Raw genomic sequence first — 24,274 nt, forward strand, 5'->3', positions numbered from 1 at the left:
GTGGCCTTGGGACACTGTTGGAAGCCTTCCTTGGACCCCAGTTTCTCAACCCAGGATGGGGTGGGAGTAGATGATCCCGTAATGTCCTCCCCAGGTTTTGGAAGGAGGAAGGAGGAAGGAGGAAACTGAACCCGGACGTGGGGGTGTGGTGGCCTCTGTGCAGCTGCTACGACAACATGCTCAGCACTGAGGGCTCCTTCTTTTTATTTCTTTTATCTTTTTTTTTTTTTGTAAGTAGGTCACATTTTCACCTCCACTAGCAGCTGATGTTGGATTGAGAAAAAAAAAAAAAAATCAGAGCCCTTGCTTGAAGTGGTGATAGTTCGGTGAGAACGCTGCTAAATTTAATTGCTGCTTTACAAAAGGCAGCTGTCAGAGTGCTTGCTTGTTGGAATATCGCAGTCCTTGGTCCAGAAGCGCCTGGGTCATCCAGTTCTCGGGGTTATCTGGGCAGTGCTGATGGAGGCGGGCTGGGGCCCCGAGTGCCACGTGTGCAGACTGGTGTGGGCTCTCCTCGCCATGTCTGACTGACATTCCACCACACAAACCCCACTTCAGGGGCTGGCTGGCGGCAGTCCAGTTAGGGGGTCATGAGGCATCCCTTCTCTTTAGGGGGCGCGTTGCTCACTCTCCCCTCTCCTAAAGTCTGTTCTCTGCTGCACGCTCGTCCGGAGCACAAAGCCAGGCACAAGGGAGCCCTGCTCAGTGAGACTTGATGGGATAAATGACCTTGCAAGGTGGTAAAGCCTGCCGAGGGTATTTTGGGTGGAAGGAAAATACAGGCAAAAGCACGATGGCAGAAATGTGCACTGTATGTCCTGGGGCTCGGGGGCAGGTGACATGGACATGACATGAGTAGAGAAAAGGTCAGAAATGGAAGCCAAGGTGATATTACCCCCTCCTTCCCTCAGTTATCCCATCTGGTTCAGCTCTCACGGCATCAGCATCTCGGGTGCCATTTGCTTCATAAGCACAGGCCTGTTGCCCTTTGGGCCCGGGTGTTACTAGCGAGCAATACAGCTTATTTTCTCTCCTCTCTCTTTGACTTCACATCAGGCCTTTTGGGTAGATTTACCTTTATAGCCCAAAGAATGGGGAATGGAGATGATTGAACTTGATGTTTTAGGGGGAGGAAGAAGTGGTAAAGATACAGGATCCTGTATTAAAGCTTTTCTTTCCAAGATTGATTCCTTCATGCTGCTCAGTGGGAATGGCTAATAGCAAGATATATATAGATTGTTCTCTTCATAACAGACCCCAGACAGGTATCCTCCAGCCCCCCAAAAGCAGGACTTGAGCCTGGCGCGGCTGTCTGCCGTTGTCTGAGGTGCCACCGTGCGGAGGAGGGGCTCACTTGCTCTGTGGCGCTGCCGAGGCCAGAACTGGGCCCGCAGGGTGAAAATGACACAAAGGCCGATTTGGGCTCTGTGGGAGGAGGCTTTCCTAACAAGACAGTGGCCTGTGTGGAGTAGGCTTCTGTGTCTGGAACGAGAGGAGCAAGGGTAGGTGCCCAGCGGGTCTCGTTCTGTTGTCCGTTGTCCTTCCGCCCTTCCTTGCTGTACCGCATGGGCAAGGACTTCATCTCCTTAAGATGCCTTCCCGTCTGTAACGTAGGAGGAAGCAGGCAAACAAAGGAGTAGCCAAAATGATTAAGGCGTTCAACATGTGACCGCTCGGCATGAAAAACATCTTCCTGGCTTTGCAGCTGCCCCTCCGCCCCCACTGTCTCCCCACCCTCCGATCTCCTCCACGGGTGGAACCAGCCAGCAGCCGGCAGACCCAAGGAAGCCCACTGATCCAGACCGTGTGGGTGAGCCTCCCAGGCACAGAGCAGGGTGGAGAAGGGGAGAGCAGGTCTGGAAGGCAAGTAGATAACATCAGCCTCCTCACATCTCCGATTTCTCTTCCATAGCAGTGCTCATGGCTCTGGCTCTCCTCCTGGGGACCCAAGGCTAGTATCGAGACCCAAACCTTACACAGGTACCTCTCCCCCCCTTACTCAGGCACCTCTCCCCCACTTATTCAGGCACCTCCCCCCCTTACTCAGGCATCTCTCCCCCCCTTACTCAGGTACCTCCCCCCCTTACTCAGGCACCTCTCCCCCCTTAGGCATCTCTCCCCCCCCCTTACTCAGACACCTCTCCCCCCACTTACTCGGGCACCACTCCCCCCCCCTTACTCAAGCACCTCTTGCTCCCTTACTCAGGCACCTCTCTCCCCACTTACTCAGCACCTCCCCGACCCTTATTCAGGCACCATTCCCCTCCTTACTCAGGCACCTTTTCCCCCTTACTCAGGCACCTCTCCCCCCGCTTACTCGGGCACCATTCCCCCCTCCCTTACTCAAGCACCTCTCCCTCCCTTACTCGGCACCTCTCCCCCCCACCTTACTCAGGCACCTCTCCTATATTTTGCTCCCACTCAGCCACCAGGCCCTGCCCACTTGTAGTCAAAATCAGATTTCCTGAGATACAGTTTACACACAGAAAACTAACACATTTAGGCATACCATTCTCTGAGTTTTGACAGATGGATGGAGTTGCATGACCATCATCACCACCACAGTCAAAACACAGACCACTTCGATCACCCCAAAAAGCTCCCTTATGTCCTTTTATACTCAGTGCTCCCCTCATTCTCAGCCTCTGGCAAGCACTCACCTGTTTGCTATTTGGTGGTTTTAGGTACTCTTTCTCAGAGTAATAAATGTAATAAAGAGGTGATTTATTGCTGGATTCAGAATCAGACTGTAAGATCTTCAAGTGTTGCTGAGAACACTGGAAGGTAGAATTCAGAATTCAAGATACTAGGGTCTCACAATGGGAACATCTGTGCTGTCGGCATGAATGCACACGGGCATATGCTCTTGTGCCATTTTTGTGGACCATTTCTTCCCGTACACGCTTATAACTTGACACAGTTCTTGGCAAGTTGAAGAGCTCTGTCATATCTGTGCCATTACTGTATCAGTGTATTCCTGCCGTCTCCAACTTTTCCTATTATAAATAGCGCTTCTGTGAACATCTTTGTGACTCTGCTCTGATTTTTCTTCTTTCGGTTATTTTGGGGAGGGCGTGTTCCAAAAGCAGGATTTCTGGGTCACAAGGGGTGCACAGTTTGAAGCTCTCGTTACTCACTGCTAGGGGCTCCTTGGAAGGGTAGGACTGAATTCCAGGACGCCAAGCCGGGTGTCCAGTTTCCCCGCAGTCCCACCGGGGTGGGGCTTTGTGTCTGACCTTGGGTCAGCCGGTTCAGTGGGTGGAGGGCAAGGGAGTTGATGTGTGATTCCGAGACCCAGAGAAGCTATAGAGTCTTCATTCCTGGAGGGATTTCCACCTCCTTTCTCTCAGTCTGTTCCTTTTCAAAAGCTGGGCTCACATGTCCCTTCCTCAGTGTACCTCCTGATCCCCTGACACTAAGCCAGGACCTGGTTCTATGCTCTGACACTGCTCATGATGCTCCCCACAACGGCAGCTGCTCATTGTGTCACGGATCGGCTGGAGCCTGTCCCTGCTGTTGGATTTTCAGCTCCAGGAGGGCAGAAACTATCTCCATCCTGCTCAGGGCCGTACCGTAGTTAGTTTCTTGTACAAGGCCAGCAGGAGGTAGCACGTGTTCAGCAAAAGTGTGTTGACGGAGAGAAAGCAGGGTAAGGTGCCTGGACCTGAGCCTAGCCACTGTGGCAAGGCATGGAGTGGAAGGAAGGAAAAAGGGAAGAGGCTTGTATTCGTATAGGGGACAGAGAGGAAAGGTCTAGACACAGTGAGATCATGGGAGCTTGGAAAATGGTTATCAGAAGCCGAGCAGGGAGCCAGAGGCGGCTGCCAAAGCGTAATCAGTGTGAGGTGCACTCCTGGCCCAGGGCCCTGTTTTGCTCCTCTGTCCGTGCAAGTCGAGCAAGAACCTTGCTCTCTCTTAGCCTCAGTTTTCTCGCTGGGAATGTAGACAGTAGGCTGCTGGAAAGATGCTGTAACAACCTGGCGCCTAGCTGTTCCTGGTCCCTGGAATCTGTCTTCCCTTCCCCCCGGCAAACAAGACGTGTTGAATTTTAGGGCCAACCAGTCCTGAGGTTGGAAGTGTCACAAAAAGGTGTATTCATATAGCCTAACAACAGCAGCACCTGCAGAGATCACACACTCTCCTGGGGCTTGAGGCCCGCACCCCATGGGCGGCTTTGGGGTCCCTGAAGGGACACTGTGGCCATGGATGGGCAGGAGGTAGCCCCAACCATACCCCGAGGGTGCTCCTTGCATGCTTTGACCCCGGGAATGTGGAAAAGGAGTTGGTCTTACAGATTTTTTGCATCCTATGGAGAGGATTTGTTCCCCACATCCTTGTTTTTCTTCTAGACTAATTACTGTGAAATAACAGAACTTAATTGCACCTAGGTGCAGAGAGAAAGCGAGAAGGGTCTCCCTGATGGCTGTTCTTGCGCTGCCATAGATATATAGCTTGTGGAGAGGAGGGGGTGCAGTCTGGGCCGTGTGCTTAGGGCGGCAGGCTCAGGACCTCCGTGAGGAAGCAGAGAAGCAGCTCTTCATCACAGGGAAAAGGGAGGGAGGCAGGAGAGCAGGAAGGATGGCTGTAAGCACAGTGTTTTTTTCTTCCTCCTATCAGTAAAACAAGGAAATCACAACTAAATGGTTTCATTTTTTTTTTTTTTTTTTTTTTTTTTGAGATAGCAACACAGTAGCAAGAGCACAGACTTGGGACCTAGTGAGGCCTGTATTCTGGCCCAGCCCACAGGTTTTTCATTGGGGGTCTTGATTTCCTCCTTGGTAAAAAGTCAGTTAATGTCTAAGCAGTGTTCTGAGCATTAAGCGAGAGGCCACCTGTGAAGGGGGGTCCAGACCATGGGGTGGCCCACAGTGGGTGTTCACCTGATGCTGTTCTCACCCTTCTGGGCAGCGGGATCACCCAGAAGTTTTAAGGCCTCTCAGATTCAGCCACCAAGGGCCACTCCTGGATGCAGGGATTTAAGGTAATCTGAAATTAAGAAGAGGGAACTTCCCCAAGGTTCAGGTTTGAAACCGCAGGGAGCACTCACTGAGCCTGTGTGCTGGGTTGTGTCCCCAGCTGCAAAGGACAGACAAAGCCAGATAAGCTAGCATCACCGCCTTGAGTCATCCTAGGTTTCATGGTGAGCCAGATGTGTAAGGAGCTGATGGTGGTACTAGACAGATGATAAAACCATGTTCCTGGAGTTTGAGCCTTGTCCCTGTGGGAGCCCGAAGGAAAGAGCAATTCATTCTAAGCAAGATCAGATAAAATTTCCCCACGGCGCTGAGCCTTGTAAATCAAGTAAGATATTGAAAGAGAAGCTATGAATGGCTTTCTGGAAGATGGAACAGCCTAAACAAAGGCGGAGGTTGGTAGACAGAAATGTTGGCTGTGTGGGGTGCCTGTATCAGAAGACTGTGTGTTAAAATGTCCGTTGGTGCATTTGAGCTGCCTGCAGGCATTGGTCTGTTTTACCCAAGGCTCTGGAGTGTAGAGCACAGAACCCACAAGGACTGCAGGACCCTGGCTGCCTTCCCTCTTAGGAGACATGCTGCACGAGACAGCTACGTAGTAAATACCTCGCCTTCCCGTGAGGCTTTCAAACCCATCGATCCTCTCCAGCGGACTATGCGCCGTATAGAATTCTCAACTGTATTTTCTTGCTCTGCAAGCCCCAAATGTGGAAAATGAGGCCGGCCGCAGTTAAATAGCTCGTTGAGCTGGAATAACTGGCAAGTGAGAGAGCTGGAACTAGAAGCCAGATTTCCCCATCCCAAGGCCTACGTTCCCTATATAGACTGTGCTGCCTTTCAGACCCCCACTCTGATGTTCTCATCTACTGTGGTGCTGCAACCCTGGGGCTCAGAGCAAACCACAGGGCCTTTGCCACCCTGGCTGTGGCTTTCCTCTGCCCCTGCTCCCAGCTCCCTTCCCGCAACCCAACGTGATGTACCTTTACCATGTGCCAGGCATGTTCTGAGTGTTACCTGCATTTTCTCATTGAATCTTCTCATGGTCTTACTTATCCAACAAATATTTGCCAGGTGCCAACCATGTGCTAGGCACCATTCTGTTTTTATCTCCATTCTATAGACAGGAAACTGATGCCCAAGCAGGTTAATTCATTTGTCCAAAGCCACATCACTGGTAAGAGAGGGAGCCAGGATTTGTCCCCAGACCCTGCCCTCTTTCCCCTGGGCTCTTGGATTCCCATAGCTGGGGTGGGCTGGGACAGTCCACCTGATCTGGACTGCTGAGAGGGTGCAGGAAGTGCCTTACGAAGCAGAGAAGCTAACTCTCTTTCTTATGGGAGAAAAATTAACATCCACCTGTCCTGTCCCATGCACTGTGCCAGGATTGCTATGTGCCCGTGGCATTGAGTGGGTCTGTGATTTTTACCAACATGCCTCAGGATTGGAGAGACAAGGAGGCCCAGATGACATCAGGGACCTCAGTACATGTCACTTACTGAGCCCTGGCCCCCCATGTTATCTGATTCTGCTGTCCTCCAGGCTTCGTCTGGCATGAGTAGATTGTCACCAGTATAACATTTCACTTTGGAGGAAGCTCTTCCCTCTGGTGTGTGGCAGGCAGCTAGATTTATCGTCCTTTCGAGCCTGGAGTTAGATTTTGTTCACAGGCACCAGTGGGGAAAGAGGAGATATGCCAGGATCATTCATTGTGCCGTGGCCTCCACTGCGTCCCACAGTCCTAAATTCTACCACCTGGGCCACCAGGAACTCTCAGCAAGACCTAGTCCCCGGGCTCCTGTGAGTGTCTCTGGTTTCGTGAGCACATACATTCCTCCACCAGAGCACGCACGCAAAACTGGTATTTGAGGGGAGAAGGTGTGAAAGTTGGCAGAGATTAAATGCGAATTTTAGGAGAAGTAGCATTTTTTTTTTTTACCTGAAAACTGGAAACTCTTCTTTCGTAACTTGTTGGCATCTGACTTCCTGTAGAGCATCAAGTCTATTACATAGCACGGTTCATACACCTGATTGTGTAGGTCTGGGGCTGTGCTGGATGTTTCACATACAAATTGTTGCATTAGTCTGTGCTTTAAACTTTGGGTGTTCTTTCTTTCATTAACTCTTTTTCTAAGTTAGTTTGTTTATTTTGAGAGAAGGCATGCGTGTGTGCAAGTGGGGGAGGGACAGAGAGAGAGAGAAAGAGGGAGAATCCCAAACAGGCTCCATAATGTCAGCATGGAGTTCAACACAGGGCTCGATCTCGTGAACTTCAAGATGGTGACCTGTGCTGAAATCAAGAGTCAGATGCTCAACCGACTGAGCCACCCAGGGGCCCCTCTTTTTTTTTTTAATGTTTTGTTTTATTTTTGAGAGACAGAGAGCATGAGTGGGGGAGGAGCAGAGAGAGAGGGAGACACAGAATCTGAAGCAGGCTCCAGGCTCTGAGCTGTCAACACAGAGCCCAACACGGGACACAAACCCACAAACTATGAGATCATGACCTGAGCTGACGTAGGACGCTTAACCGACTGAGCCACCCAGGCACCCCATGCCTCTTTTATTAACTTTTAAGCAATGTGACCAGAATGCCTTATGGTTTCAGAACACTTCCTAATCTATAAAGAACTTTCATTAAATTTAATTCTTACAGCAACTCAGGAGATGGTTTTATATTATTTCCATTTTTCCAGATGAAAACAGTGTAGGTCAGAGTGGTTATGTGACTTATTTGCTGATACACAGCTAATAAGGGTCAGAGCTGGGAGCCTGGCTGTCTCTACAGATCTGCTCCACTGAGTACATAGGTGAACAGCACAGCCAGCCAGGGGAAGGGAACACACAGACCCGCAGCGTCAGGGCACTGTGCATGGGAGAGGTGCTGAAATCATGATAATGGCCCCAGGCTGCAGAGGCAGGAGCAAAGGTCATTTTTGGCTGGGGGTGATGGTGAAAATCCACATAGAAATAGACCTTGAAGGATGGGAGAAAATTTTTTTAAATAGGGAGGGCAGTGGCCGTTTCCACATAGAGACATTGTATCCGCAAAAGCCTGGAGGCTGGATGGACAGGTGTGTTTGAGGGATAGAAGAAATCACACAGACCAAGACCCCTGAGCAGAAGGGAGTGAGGAATATCAGGTACCTTGCTCAACAAGCATTTAGAGTGCTCTTGGAAAATTGTGTCCATTTTTAAGCGATATTACCTCAAGTTTCTGTCCTCAGGAAAATATTGCCAACAAAATTTGATCAGTAAGACTGGTCCATATTAAGAGATTTGTCCTTTTTTGCCCCATTTTTGTCATTTCCATGATTTTACATCTAATCGGAAAGGCAGCATGCATAGTGCTTAGGGACAGGTTCAAGGCAATGTGGATTTGACTCTGATCCGAGCTTATTCTCTGCCTCTTATTAAATGCGCAATCTTGGGCCAGTTATTGAATCACTTTGACCCTCAGTCCTCATCTTGCAAATGAGGGTAATAATACTACCTCCCTTCTGGGGCTTTGTGCGGTTTAAGTGATACTGTGTTTATAAAGCACTTGCTGCAGTGTTTGGCACAGTATCACCTTCAGTTAACAACAGGGGCTATTTGTTAACTTGACCATCATCGTCACCCTGGCGCCCAGAACTGTGCTGCCTTAAACTTCTAATTGAAAAGCTGAACCAAACCAGAGATCTGTGTATATCAGAGAAGGTAAAAGGGAACTCACGTGTATCGAGCACCTTGCTCTGTGTGCGGACGAGAGCAGGAAAGCAGGAAAATGTGGGTGACCCCAAAGAGCCAGAAGAGGCTCACCCACGGGGCAGCAGCCTGGGATGCTCTGGGGAGTATAAGAGAAACATCGCACACTCTGTTCTGTGAGATTTTAAAATGCTCTTTCAAAACGCTTCTCATTATAAAGAAATATTATCCCAAGTTACAAATCCGGGTGGCAGGCTCCACGTTAAGCTGTCCGCCCTCATTCCTCTTGCTGAAGTGAACGTTCCAGAGGGAAAAGACCTCTCCTAATAATATATACACAAATTAAAACTCCATTTAGAGGTACAGTGGGGACCACCTCCTAATTGACTTTGATCACAGAAAAAAATCATTTAACACGGTCGGTATGCCAGAGGAAAGCAGGAAATGGGAGGGTTGCTCTGCAGAGTGCTGTAACAGTGAGTTCTAGCAGCTGTGGAGATGAAGCCAGCCGCAGGACTTTTCTCCTTCGGTATTCCCAGGCATTAACCAAACCCATGGTTTCCTCGGGTCCCCTTGGATGGTTCACGACGTGAAGGAAGGAGTGATGGCTCACGCGTGAGTCGCAGGTCCTTTGCTAAGTGGAGTCATCTTTCTATAGAAGAGTTTCAGCCAGGGGCGCCTGGGTGGCTCCGTCGGTTGAGCGTCCGACTTCGGCTCAGGTCATGATCTCATGGTTCGTAGGTTTGAGCCCCGCGTTGGGCTCTGTGCTGACCGCTCGGAGCCTGGAGCCTGCTTCAGATTCTGTGTCTCCGTCTCTCTGCCCCTCCCCCCGCTCGTGCTCACTCGCTTGTGCTCTCTCTCAAAAATAAATAAAAATTAGTTTAAAAAACTAAAAAGAAAAGAAAAGCTCGGGCCAGCCTTGTGAATCTAGTGTTGACGCTCAGAGGCAAGTGCCGCAAACAAAGGTCTTCCTCGTGTGTCTGTTGGCAGTGATTGGATCGACAGCTGTATGTTTATTCTCACAGGGGCTGACAGGAAACCTGTCCTGTGCTCCCCTGACAGTAGTCTGAGAAGAGCTCAGGGGTTGCTTTCAGTTCTTGGTGATGGCGTGATGAATGTGCAATTACAGATAATTCTGGAGGCTGGGTTGTCTGGAGATACAGAATTAGATTAATAACGTCTGTTTTGTCGCTGTGTTTTGAGGGGCCTAGTGTATAAAATGGAGTTACCAGCGATGCCTTCCTTAAAAAGTCGTGAGATTGAATGATCCCACAAATGTGAGTCCTCCAGCATTATGTCTTGCACGTGGTACAACTTTAATAATTAGGAGCTGTTATTGTTTTAATGATAGTCCTAATTATGTCTGCCCCTTCATTTTCTCCCTTTCTTCTTCACTCCTTTGGGCTAGGTGCTGAGGGGTAGAAATGAAAGGAGTAATCGCTGCCCTGAAGGGAGGGCCTCATGGTGGCCTGATACAGCCTGTCCCGTGGATTCATTCCCTTGACTCTAGGCTCAAGGAGACAACTTCTTTCTTATTTTTTTTAATATGAGATTTATTGTCAGATTGGTTTCCATATAACACCCAGTGCTCATCCCAACAGGTGCCCTCCTCAATGCCCATCACCCACCTTCCCTCCCTCCCACCCCCATCAACCCTCAGCTTATTCTCAGTTTTTAAGAGTCTCTTATGGTTTGCCTCCCTCCCTCTCTTTTTTTTTCCCCCTTCCCCTTCCCCATGGACTTCTGTTAAGTTTCTCAGGATCCATATAAGAGTGGAATCATATGGGGGCACCTGGGTGGCTCAGTCGGTTAAGCGTCCAACTTTGGCTCAAGTCATGATCTCACAACTTGTGGGTTCAAGCCCCGTGTCAGTGCTGACAGTTCAGAGCCTGGAACCTGCCTCAGATTCTGTGTTTCCCTCTCTCTCTTCCCCTCCCCCGCTCATGCTCTGTCTCTCAAAAATAAATAAACATTAAAAAAATTAAAAAACAAAAAGTGAAAACATATGGTATCTGTCTTTCTCTGGCTGACTTATTTCACTTAGCATAACATCCTCCAGTTCCATCCACGTTGCTACAAAAGGCCAGATTTCATTCTTTCTCATTGCCAAGTAGTATTCCACTGTGTATATAAACCACATCTTCTTTATCCATTCGTCAGTTGATGGACAGTTAGGCTCTTTGCATAATTTGGCTATTGTTGGTAGTGCAGCTATAAACATTGGGGTACATGTGTCCCTGTGCATCAGCACTCCTGCATCCCTTGGGTAAATTCCTAGCAGTGCTATTGCTGGGTCATAGGGTAGGTCTATTTTTAATTTTTTGAGGAACCTCCACACTGTTTTCCAGAGCGGCTGCACCAAGGAGACAACCTCTTTAACCTGGGAGTGCAGTGCCTGATGGAGGAATAGGCTGTGAGGATGGCTTTCCTGCCCTTACAGGATTTCCTGCCATGACTTAATGACAGAGTCGAAAACCTGGGCTCAGCAGGGTCCCAGGCTCTGCCCACATGCTCTCGTCAAGTCTGCGTCTCCTCACCTGTGCAATGAGGGAGGGGGCTGGGACTGTCAGTTCCATCTAAGCAACACCCTCCCCCAATATCCCAGCAGAAACTCCAGGCTCTGAACTCCCTGGAGAAATCTCCTGACCTTACTTTTGCAAGGAAAACCTCAATATACAATTACCATGATGGTGATAATGTTAGGAGCAAAGAGGATCATCTCTTTGAGAAAATACCAAGCACCATAATCTCATAAACTGTCTTCACAGCTCTTGGAGCTGAGTGTTATGGTCACCATTTTATAGATGAACAAACCGAGGCTCCAGAGAGTTACCTCACGTCTGCCAGGGCACGTCACTGTGAACGTGAGAACCGGAAAAGGAACCCAGGGCTGTGTGACGGCAGCCTGTGCTCATCACCACTACAGTTCTGTGCTTCCCATTTCTGGCCTCGGGAACCAGCACGACACTGGGAGGCGGGCACGGAGAAGTCGGATAACCGGGCTGAGGTCAGTCCACGGGTCGGTGGAGGTGACCAGCCCCTGCATTAGTTACGTAGAGAAGAGGTCTTAGTCGAGGCTGCCTGGTGAAAAGCGCCCAGAAAAGACAGCTGTCTGATTCTGTTGCTGAAATACTACCAGTTTATTCTGTGCGTATTAGATTCCAGCTCTGGTCCCCCCACCCCTTGCTGTGTGGCCCGCTTTGGGTGCCCTCCGGCTACATTGCTGTTCCTCCTGTGCAGTGACAGTGGGAGTGCCAGGTTCCCACTCGTGTGGCTGGCTGCGCTTGAGCCTCTTACTTGTGCCCAGCCGCCACCACCACCGCCCCTTGATTTACAGAACTTTTGAGCAGCTGCCGGCAAATCCTTCCCACAGCATTGCACGGTACAGAAAAATGATCAGCTGCACCAGAGTCCCTTCTCCAGAAAACACTTAATTTGGGGGTGAGAGACAGTAACCCCGATTGTTGCTGTCAGGTTTATCCAGAGACAGGAAGAAAGCAATATATTTACTTGATTTAAAATTAGCCCCACGTAGTCACCAGTGGGATCCTGTCAGGTTTCTTTATGCCGATTCTGCTTTTAAAAACCGTTTTATCCGTTGGGCAAGTATCTCTGGTTCCTGTGCCCAGAGTCTGTCAGCTAATGGAAGCAGGATAGAAAAAGGCCCCCTCAGGGTAAAGAAATTTATAGTTGGCATGGAAAGGGAATTAGGGAGAATATATAGAAAGAAGAAAAAGGTGATAGGACAGAGCTGGCTTAAACAAATCTTTCAGTGGCTCCAGAAATCAGGAAAATCAATGTAGCAAAATGACAAAGATGATGACAACTGCCGTAGAGCTCCTACTATGCGCCAGGCAGAGTTCTAAGCAAATTACATGCATTATTTCATTTAATCCTTTGAGATAGACGCTACCAGCTGCATTTTGCACGTGTGGAAACTGAGACTCAGGCGAAGTAATTTGCCCAAAGTCATAAAACTAATAAATGACCAAGCTCCGGTCTCTCTGGAGAGATCCAGACTTGAACTTGCATGCACATGGTTTTGACTCGGGGGGGGGGGGGGGGGGGGTGAGCCATGCCTAAAGTAGTCAGGATGGGGGCCCCATGCTTTGTCCTTGAGAAGAAAGCCCCTTAACAAACACCTCAGAAGAGCAAATCTGGCTATGCTGTCTGCAGAGGCTTTGCCTTCAGCTGTCTTAAATTTTAACTTAATTTCAGACACTGGAACTCACTAGTGGTGTGGTGTATCAGGAGGAGAGCCTGGACCTTGGAACCAGTCAGATCTGGGGTCAGATACTGTATCACTTCCCGTCTGGAAGGTGTGTTTGCAATCATGCGGCCTCTCTGAGCCTCCAGGTTTTTTTCATCATAAACTGAGAATAATAGTAATTTTCTCAAGGTTTATGTAAGGATAGAATGCAATAACATATGCAGTCCCTCTTGCTTAAGTGTCTGACACACGGCGTGTGCTCCAAGGTGGGATCTCCTCTCTGGGCTCTGACACCCTTCGTTTCTACCTATTCCTCCTGAGGCTGGGTTGGAGAACTTTCCTTTTCGTGTAAAGCAGCATTAAAATGAGTTCGGAAACTAGGTAAGAAAATTCATCCCTAATCCCACTATTATAATTCAAAGTCTGATGTCATTTTTACGTATGTCTTTCCAGGTTTTTTTTCATATGCATATCTGGTTTTGCAGAGATGCAGTCAGCAAAAAAATGCAATTTTATGTCTTGCCTTTTTTTTCCCTCAGCATTCTATCATCAGTATTTGCCCTCATTGCTGGTTGTCATGGTCATTTTTGTATAACGATTGCACTGCATTCCATCCGGTACCTGTATTGTAAGTCAGCTAAGTTGTTCTATTTTTACACGTCTAGGTTGTTTCCACTTTTTCTGCTCTTGCCCTGCAGTCGACATCCCTGCGTATGGAACTTCTGGGTTTGGAATTTGTGAATGTCACAGCTTTGTAGCAAAACTAGGACTAGAACCTGGGGAATGAAACTCTGTCTTCTTGTTGCTGTTGTTTTGACTTTCTGTTTTTGTTGTTGTTTTCTCCATTAGATGACCATAGTCCGAGAATGCCAATGACTTATGTTTCACAGAAATGATAATATTTATTAAAAGCAAAAGAAAACAAAACTGAGCACTAATATAAAACAGAAAAGTGGGTAGCCACATAACCGAGTTGATTCCCAATGCCTTTTGAAACCAAAAACACCACTGGAATCAACACTCCCTTGTGGTTATTGATTGCCGCCTCTAGTCACTACCTAGAGCTACTAATTTACAGATGCAAGTGGGTTCATGCATTTGATTTTTGGAAGAAAGGGAAGCGTGCACCGTGACAGGAAAAGCTCTGCTGCTGTACTTATGTTGGTGATTCCTGCATAATGACTTTGTTAATTGCCTCTCGCTGGCTGGGTGCGGAGGGGGGTTGTGGGGGAGGCTTCAGTGTCTGAACATCTATGGGCATTCTTGTTAAAAATGTCAGGATGGAGCTTGCACTTTCTCGGCCATCTCTTTTGTCTTGCTGGGCAGGAAAAGGGGACTGGAAAATGTCAACCCTGGGATCAGATTGACCGGAGCTGAGGGAATAAGAAACTTCCCCCACCCCAGCTCTTGGCTTTTAGAAATCATTAACATTTCAGTGTGGGTGATCCTGTGAACCCGCTACCTTTCCACAACCTTCTTCTGAACTCTTAAGCACCTTTTCACCTTTTCATGGAATTAAAAAGTAGTTTAAAGGGAAAACCCATATCAGGTTTCTTATTTAGGTCACTTTCAGTGTGCTTGAGAGTTTTGCACTAACAGTTGTAAATACAAACCACAGAGTGCAATTTAGACAATCCTGTGATGTACATTGGTGGTGAATGGTCACCAGTAATTCTTCAGGAAAGGGGGTGTGACCAATTACAGTTTATTTTTTTCAATGGTCTGGTTCATCCTTAGAGCAGACAGGGGAGGACTATTTCTATTTCTTAGCTTTTCTGGATCCATGGCTGTTAATTTCACATCATTTGGGTAGCATTCGTTTCCTGCCATATACAACTTTAAACATGGGTTGCTGTTGGCCAAGAGATAGTTATTAACACCACCGGTCCCCCCAAACATTAATTGTAGCCATTGTGTGTGCATGTGTGTGTGTGTGTGTGTGTGTGTGTGTGTGTGTGTGTTGGTGTTTGTGGGTTTTTTTGCTGGTGGCTTTATGTTGCCCATATTTTATCTTCTATTTAAAGTACAAGAATGAAAGGGGCACCTGGGTGGTTCAGTCGGTTAAGCATCCACCTTCAGCTCAGGTCATGATTTCACAAGTTTGAGCCCCGCATCGGGTTCTGTGCTCACAGCTTGGAGCCTGGCGCCTGCTTCGGCTTCTGTGTCTCCCCCTCTCTCTCTGCCCCTTCCCCACTCTCTCTGCCCCTCCCCCACTCGCACTCTGTCTCTATCTCAACATAAATAAACATTAAATTAAAAAAAAAAATAAAAGTAAAAGAATGAAAAAGAGGAAGCTTGGGTTGGGAACACAGGCTCCTAAGTTTGAAGCTTGCCTCAAATCTATACTGGCTCCTACACTTATTCTGGTGATTCCTGCACGATGACTTTGTGAATTGCTTCCTGCCACCAGGTGCTGGGAGGAGGCTTCAGCATCTGAACATCTATTGGGCATTCTTGTTAAAAATGTCAGGATAGAGCTTGCACATTCTCAGCCATCCCTTATGTCTTGCTGGGCAGGGAAAGGGGACTGGTGGTATTGGGTAACTTTTACCTCTCCTGGTAAATCAGAGTATGTTAGTATAACTTAAATGTTAGTCTACTTTCCTTGTATGTATTTTCCAGTAATGATTTTTCAACCTATCTTTACATGAAGATAAAATTAGATAATATAAAGCATTCAGCATGTCAGTACGCACTCAAATGATTCCACATTTTGAGCTGCTGTTATTATTTTGATTATTTTCAAGGAAAAAGAAGAGTGGTTGCTTGAGTTATGTTTCCTTGGACTATCTGTGGCTTAGCTTGTGTTTTACCCTTTGGAGAGAGGAGGGGAGGAGAGGGGAGATTGTTCCTTCTCTCTTCCCCTCTTCCATAACCTGGAACTATAGAATTAACCACCACTCAGCACAGTAAAGGAATAGAGGGCCCTCTAGCACAAATCTATTTAAGACCCTGAATCAGAGAGTAAGGGTCCCTTCTGTTGTGGCTGTAAAGTGACCATGACTGGCTGAACTTCACACCTGTCTCCACATCATCACCTAATCTCGGTGGCCCCATGCTTACTTCCCACCTGCAAGCCTCCAAAACTGATTTCTGGGTGACTGAGTCTTCCGAGGGCCCAGGTTTGAGTGGGGTCCAGAACTTTGCCTTCCCAGGTGGTGAAAGGAAACAGAGAGACATGCCAGCCTCACAGCTGTGTGAGGACTCTGTGATGGCAGGTAGTGGGGGGCAAGGCCACGAGGAAGCCCCGCCAGTGTGCCTCCCGAAGCTTCAGGTCAGCATCTTCCCCCCACCCCCCCACCAGCTGAGGACTGTCCTGCCCTAATTAACTTCCCTGAGACACAAGACCCTGTGATCATTTTCACCTCCAATGCTTTTTTCCACTGGCTTTTCTTTCCCCTCAGCTTTTTTCTTTTTCTTTCTTTCTTTCTTTCTTTCTTTCTTTCTTTCTTTCTTTCTTTCTTTCTTTCTTTCTCTCTCTCTCTCTCTCTCTCTCTCTCTCTCTCTTTCTTTTTAAGCAAGGGCTTGATTTTGCATCTTGTTAAAAGTAAGAGAAAGCTTTGACAATAAAAATGTTTTTCTTCGCAAAGCTGTGAGAGTTCTATTCATTCTGGGATTACTTAATTCTCATGACCTTTAACAAGACAGCACTTCTGCACAGTTAGATGAGATAATTGATTCTAATGGGGAAAGGAGCAGTGCTCATTTAACTGCATATCTCTGAGTCGTCCTCCGTTCAAACAATTTCTCCATTACCTTTGGAGTTGCCAATATATAGATTAAACTGGTAAGACGGTAAGCAAAAATGGGAGCTAATTCAGCCTTGGAAACAGCAGAGTTTTCACTTCTTCCAGGCAAGTTAACTTCTATCATTATTGACAACTACACCACCACGAGCAGCATAAAGTTCCTCCTCCTTTAGTGCCCAGGACCAAAAATATGCTAAGTGGTAGCTGCTGTTTTATCATTATCATCAACAGTATGAGTATAATGGTTACAAAATACTGCCATCATGCGTATGTACGGTTTACAAAGCACTTTGCCATATTTTATCTCATATGATACAGTAATTCTTTGAAATAATTGCCTCTCCATTTCTTGGATGCATCTAGGTGGTGGCAGCTAGGATTCCAAACCAGTCTTCTTATCTCTGGCACACACTGTTCCCCGCTCGGCAGTAACCAGAGAGAGCAAAGGGTCAGATTCCATTTCTGTTACAGAGTACCCCTCCTGTTGAGATCAAACTTGTGTGCGTTCCCTGGGTGGCTTGTGTTTTGGACTAGAAGTCAGAAGGATGTGCAGCTCTCGTGTCCTTTATACAGTTATTTGTGTCTTGAAGGTGCCCACACAGCCCCTCAAGACCGCCCCCCCCCCACCAGCCCATCAGTGAACCCTTCCACAGATGGGCCAAGCAATACAACCCTCTGTCCTCCTCACAGGATCCTGTGTTACAGCCCCCAAAGCTGCTCCATGTGTGAACGGGGATGTTTTTATAACACCCACTTGCCTTGCAAGGTAAAGCTAGTGAGAAAGGCTTGGTGAAGTGGGTGGAGCCTGGGCTTCAAGCCAGAAAGACTGGTGATATCTGATTTCAGTGTTTGAATAGTTGCAGATTCTAGGCTACACTGTGTCGCTCGCGAGCCATTTAACCTTCCCTGTGTTAATCGATGTCACTGTGTCTTAGTTTCTGCATCTGTAAAATGGGGCTATTACTAACTGTCTTTTCAGGATTTTTGTGAGAATTAAGGAAATATTGCATTTACTGCTTTTGGCACAATGCCTGGCACTCAGTTTTATAATTACCTTCTGAGCCTTAGCGTGCACATCTGCAAGTTGGGTCTCGCGGGGCTGCCTTGAGGTTTAGAGGCAATGTATACAAATTTCCCAGTACGCTTCCTGGCATGCAGTTAGCCCTCAGTATACATAATTACTGTGGGCCTTCATAGTTCCATAGATCCTTCCCTGGGCTCCTCTGGGCCTCTTAGTGGGCCAGTCACCTCCTCCTCTGGGCCTTCTAGTCCTTCTGAGTAGACTTTGTTCCTTGTCCATCTTCTCTACTTGTCTGTGAGCTCATGGAAGCAAGGGCTGTCTGATTACGTTCTGGCTCTCCAGAGTCAGCCCTGGGTCCCAGTACAGGGTAGGCTTCTAGGAAATGTTCATCAGTACAACAAAGGAGTGATGTTGCATACAGGATGCTGTGGGAGTCAGGGACTGAAGTTCTTAACTCTCTGTGTGAGGAATCAGGGCAGGCATTTCAGAAAAGGTAAGTAGGGACCATTGACAAGTCTTAAATCCTAAAATGGGATTTAAGCAGACATTTTGTACTAGATTACAAAATCTTTTGGAAACAAGTTTCCTCACCTTTTCAAGCACTGTGTATGTTAGGGGACAGTGTCCATTCTTTGGCGTCTTATGGTCTCTTCTAGATTGTTGCACAAGACCGTTTAGCAGTCGCTACCTTGGAAAAAAATATTTTTAAAACAGAAATGCAAGTACATCCTACAAAATCAAAAAGTACAACAGATATACAGTTAGAAGCAAATCTGTCTTCTATCCCTGACCCTTAGGATCTCTTTCCATCATTGGATGCATCTACTGTTACCAGTGTCTTTCATATCCTTCAGGAATATTCTAAACATATACATGATTTTTCCCCCCAAAGGCCGTATATCAGATATACCATTCTGCATGTTACAATTTTCCTTTCAGAAAAATATAAAGAGCTTCCATGTGCTTTTTTATGATTACATAATACATTGTATGAAGGTAACTTATCTGGCCCCTTATTGATGAAGTGGTTTCTAATATTTTGCTACTACAAACAGTGCTGCAGTGAATAACCTTGTATGTACATCATTTAGTATAATATGTGAAAATATTTGGAGGAGAAATTTCTAGAATTTTCTAGAAACCCTGGGAACCTCTAAATCCCAGGATCAGTAGTATGTTTGTTATTAATTTGATAGCTTTTTTCAAATTGTCCTTCATAGCGTTTGTACCAACTTATGCTCATACCAACGAAGTATGAGAGTGCTTATTTCCTGTTCTCTGTCAATACTGTATAATTTTAACCTTTTTTATCTTTGCCAAAGCCTATGTGAAAAATAGTATTTCAGAGTTTTAACTTACATTTCTCCTATGATGAGTGTTGTCAAGAGTCTTTTCATATGATTGAGAACCAATTGTATTTCTTATGCTGTAAGCTCTCTGCTCATAGTTCATATCATATTCCTATTTTCCTGATGAGCTGTTGGATTTTACTTATTATTTGTAGCAGTTATTTTTATATTAATGAAATTAACCCTTTGTGCTACAAATTGCAAAATTTCCCCCTAGATTATTTATCTTTCAAAGCAAAAGGCCAAGGCTTCCTGAAACTCCCCCATCCCTACCCCTCTCCCTGTCCCACCAGACTGTGAGCCCTCAGGGGCAGGGTCTATGCCTTGAGCATCTCCATGCCCAGCCCCCCACATAGGGCTTGGCACTGCAAAGCTCTCTTCGGGGGCTGTTTGTTGAACTGAGCTGAACTGAATTCCTGAGTTCCCCACCCCAGCTGCCCTCCCCTATGGCTTGGGAGTTCCATTTCCTCCGCCAGCAGAAAAAGATGACTTTTCTCATTGCTCACCACAGCCATGCACCTGTTTGGCCTAAACTGGCACCTGCAGCCGATGGAGGGGCAGATGTATGAAATCACGGAGGACACAGCCAGCAGTTGGCCTGTGCCAACGGACGTCTCCCTGTATCCATCAGGGGGCACTGGGTTAGAGATCCCTGACAGGAAAGGCAAAGGAGCCACAGAAGGTAGGGTTGCCGTGTTGTTCGTGTCGTGAGTCCTCTGTGTCTGCCTTTGAACCGAAGAGACCTTCATTATGCACGTCATGTGCCTGACTCACAGCTCCGTGCTTTGGCCCTTCCTCCATCTTTCTGCACTCCACGCCGGCTGCCAGCCCACCTGTGTCTTCATCTCAGTTCCTTTTCACTGTGAGCTCATAGCGGGGCTTGGGCAGCTCTCATGGTGCTCAGCAGTATCCCATCTCATGCCTCGAGGGAAGCATCATGGGCTTTCGCACTGCTGGGTGGCTGTCTTGGATTGTGTGGGATCAGGATGAGTCCTTAAGGGGCCAATAACAATAATCATTAGTGTTGGTACGGTTTATTTGTTTCAAAGATTTTGTCAAGACCTTTTTACACTTAATCCTCACAGAGATCCTGTGAGGTAAGTATAATTCTTTAGACCCATTTTAGATACAAAACCTAAGGGTTACATTAATTTAGTGACTTGACCAGAGGTTGCTCAGCTAGTAAATAATGGAGCTTGGCATATGAGCCCAGGTCTGGATGACTCCAGAGCTCTTACTGTCTCTATAAATTGTCCTACCTGACTCACCACATGGTTGCAAGACCCCGTAGGAGATGTAGATGAGAAATCCCATTATGCAGTGGGACATGGATATTTTTCTATCAGTGATGGAGTGGTAGTGACATTTGGAGTTTGGCATTCTTAAATGGGACATCTGTAGACCCATGTTCTGAATTTCTTAAGGGTCTTTCTAACACGCCATTGACACACATTCTTTCACTATCAGCCAGAAGTGGCACAGACTCACAAAAATGGTACCGTGAAAGATGGCTGAGCTAATGGGCCAGTCTCATTGCCATTCTGGGCAGCGTAGGCATTCTTTATCCTGTCCCTGCTGTGCCCTGCTTCATCCCGTCTGTTAGCAAAGTGTACCACAGGTCTGCCTACACCTTTACTGCTTATATCTTCTTTCCTAGCATCTCAGACAACTTTGGGGTCAAAGCTTCTGAGGTTTCCTGCCCTCAAGGATTTCCCTTCCAGGAATCTGTTTAGTTAACAGGGTACCATATGCTTGGTTGAAGTAGCTACTCAGGACCTCTGAATGATCCTGAAGGCAAAAATCAATTCTTTTTTAAAAAAACGTTTATTTTTGAGATGGAAAGACAGAACACAAGTGGAGGAGGGGCAGAGAGAAAGTAAGAGAGAGAACCCCAAGGAGACTTGCACTTGTCAGTGCAGAGCCTGACACAGAGCTCGAATTCAGAAACCATGAGATCATGACCTGAGCTGAAATCAAGAGTTGGATGCTTAACCAACTGAGCCACCCAGGCACCCCCAACTCTTTCTTTTTGTTTTTTAAATATGGAATGCTTCATGAATTTGCATGTAATCCTTGCACAGGGACTATGCTAATATTCCAACAAAATCAACTCTTGACCCATGGTCATCTTTAAGGGAAGTAAGAATGGGAGCATTTCCACAGAGCCAAATCAGAACCTCTGCTTACTTTTTCTAGGGGCAATGCCAGTCTTCTCCTTTACAAAGATTTTAAGACTTAAAACATTTAATAATTTATACTTTTTTCGCCCTTTAGTAAGGATATGGAGGGAGTGTGGATAGGGCCACGGGAAGAGCTCTGGGTTAGGAAGCAAGAGCCCTGACTTCAAGCCCAGCTGCTGACCCTTGAATTGTCCTTAAGCAAATCCCTTGAAAGACTTTCTGAGTGGGGTGCCTGGTCGGTTAAGCGTCTGACCGTGGCTCAGGTCATAATCTTGCAGCTTGTGAGTTCAAGCCCCGCGTCAGGTTCTGTCCTGACAGCTCAGAGGCTGGAGGCTGTGTCTCCCTCTCTCTCTGTCCATCCCCCACTCATGCTCTGTCTCTCTCCTTTCTCCCTACCCCTCCTCCACTTGTGTTCTCTGTCTCTCTCAAAAATAAACAAACATTTTTTTAAAAAAATGAATTGATTTTGGCTTTCAGGATCATTCAGAGGTCCTCTCTCTCAAAAATAAATAAAAAAAAGTGAACATGCTTTAAAAAAAAAAAAAAAGACTTTCTGAGCTTCATTCTCCTCCTCTCTAAATGGAAGTTATTGAGCTAAATTATCTCCAAGGTCCAGTTTAATTCACAAGTCCTACATATGAAATTGATAGTAGAATCATCAGACTAACCAGACGGTTCTTTAGAATTTTTTTCCAGACCAGCCCTGTCCATGGTCCTGCCTGTCAGCTTGTGAATCCCTTGTCAGTTTATAGTGTCACATGCCATACGGGAATACCATCCATGTGGACGGTCTTTAGGTCAGCACGTACAAATGCAGATTTAAGATATGTTAACCCTCAAGGCATTGGAAGAGGTCTCATTTAGCAAAATGTATTTTCTTCCCTCCATGATCTCTATCAGACATTCTTGAAACAGAGTTGGATCTATCTGAAATCTCCCATTCTAATGAAATTAGTTTGTGGGTTTTTTAGGTTTTGTTTTGTTTTACCCAAGGAGCAGGAGGTGCAGATAAGAGGCAAAATAAAATTGCCCCAGCTTCTTGGTTTACTTTAATTGGAGTATTTTTGCTTAAAGGGATTATCTGTCATTACTAATGCAAATGGAAATCCTGTTTACAAAGCCCTAAAATGCAGTGCTGTGCTGGAAAGTGGTCAGCATCAAAAGCAATTACTGTGACAAAAAATACATCAGACTGGAGAAACAGAGGACAAAGCTTCCTACAGTTTATGTGAGACCACATGGTTCTTAATTTCTTTTGCCCTGGTCAAACCAATGTCTACACAGTTCATGTTTTTAATTGTAACATTAAAAAACCTACTTCCTTAGACATAGCTCAAGGGGAAAAGTCTTTAACACTGATGTGAGTGCATATTTCCTATCCCTTCGAAGGGTATCAGAGAGGAGAGCTGATTACAGAATTAAGATTAGAGCCCTGGTTTACAGAGATGGCAGTAACAATGTGGTATGATGGAAAGAAGATAAATGGGCCTTGGAGCCAGACAGGCTTGAATCCTGGCCCTCAAATTTATTGGCTTTGTTAACTCATGCCAATTACTCCATCTTCTTTGGCCTTAGTTTCTTCATCCATAAGAACAAGGATGGTAACGTCTGTATCTTTTCAGACTGGTGGTGAAGAGGCACTCAACAACTGTCACTTCCTTTCTTCCCATCTGCTCAAATCCCAAGCCATTCCATGTCAGTTATCAGAATCTCAGAAATCCAGACTAAGTAATATTTTCCCCTCAAAGACCCTGCAAATAATTGGGACATGTTTTCATATTGTAAAATGCTATATATTTTTTAATTATGCAAATTAAATATATAATGAGTCCAGTATTTTAAATGCTCATGTCTTTGAGAATAACCTCAACCTGCAATCTACACTGTATTTTCAAAGTGGCTCTTACCGTTTCAGGGTGTCATGGGACAGAAACCAAATATGGCAGCTTTTCGAAGAAAAGCCACAATAACTTACGTTATATGTTAATGGAAAAGAGGGGAGAAAGCATTGAATAAACAAAAATTCCTGATGGTTGAATTGGTGGGCTTAGGGATAGCATTTTCTTCTTTCTGCAATGAAATAAAAATTACCCATCAGTTTAAACCATGCAAATTGCTGCACGCAGGCTCAGCTGGGCTCTCCAAAATGGAACAGCTTATTTTGATAACCAAATAAATTTCTAACAGTTGCTAAGGAAACTAAAGGATTCTTTGTGCAAGTTATTGCATTGAAAAGAACCAGAAAGGTGGAGGGAAGAGGAGAGTGTTAGTTGATTAAGAATTTAGAACCTGTGTAGATGGATCTTAGTTCAAGAAAGTGAGGACTATGACTGAGAAGGGCATGGAATTTCACTTCTTCCAATTCTCTCTTGTTTGACCAAACAATCCAATCATTTCAGCAAATTGTTGAGAAATTTCTTTTATAGACATGATTGTGTATTTGTACATCATTGCTAGAGGAAGGCTGAGTCTGTGTATCTTTACAAAGAACAGGACTGTTGCCAGTAGAATTTGCCTTGTGAAACCTGATCATACTGTTGGAGATCCCTATTTCTTAGTTAAGCTCTTGGTGTTGTTTGTTAAGTCTCTGGTGGCCCCCAATGATTGTGTAGTGTCCTCTTTATAAGTGTCTTGAGACCCCAACTCTTGCCCTTTAACTCTGGGTCCTGTTTGTGCATTCCTACTTCATAAAAACTGTCAACTTTCTGTGCCCCATGACACTCAGTGGGCCTTGGTCTACCTGGCCTAGCCTTGATGGTTAGATTGCTGGGACTGTGAGTTAGGTGGGACTCATGCACTGTGCCATTGACCCTTGAGTGAGACTATTGAGAGTGTCTTTGAAGAGTTTTAATTAACCACTTATCAATTTAATGCTTTAAGAAGCCATATTCTAGCAAATGAAGAGAAACCCCAAATGGCTTTATCTTCAAATGGTTTCTTTAGCATTCTGAGCCTCAGTACATACATCTTATCAGTGTGAGAATTAACTGAACCGATGAACGTAAAGGGGGGCCCAGCATGTAGTGAGAGCAAGAATTGATAGCAAGTATTACCACTAATCCTGCCACTTCTACCTTTACTGCTGTTACTAACTACTGCTATTATTACTGC

The 24,274-nt window shown here is 46.2% G+C and overlaps 1 protein-coding gene across 3 annotated transcripts in view; it reads left to right on the plus strand.

The window, feature by feature from the left end:
• The window catches only part of TENM4 (teneurin transmembrane protein 4), a 597,404-nt gene that overhangs the window by 385,508 nt on the left and 187,622 nt on the right, over positions 1 to 24,274 (plus strand). For all 3 annotated transcript variants that reach the window (XM_042957496.1, XM_042957497.1, XM_042957498.1), the window contains one exon: positions 19,495 to 19,665. In XM_042957496.1, coding sequence (XP_042813430.1) covers positions 19,495 to 19,665 — 171 coding nt within the window. The remainder of the gene's footprint in view (positions 1 to 19,494; positions 19,666 to 24,274) is intronic.

Source organism: Panthera tigris, chromosome D1 (assembly GCF_018350195.1).
Source record: "Panthera tigris isolate Pti1 chromosome D1, P.tigris_Pti1_mat1.1, whole genome shotgun sequence".
Classification (NCBI taxonomy): domain Eukaryota; kingdom Metazoa; phylum Chordata; class Mammalia; order Carnivora; family Felidae; genus Panthera; species Panthera tigris.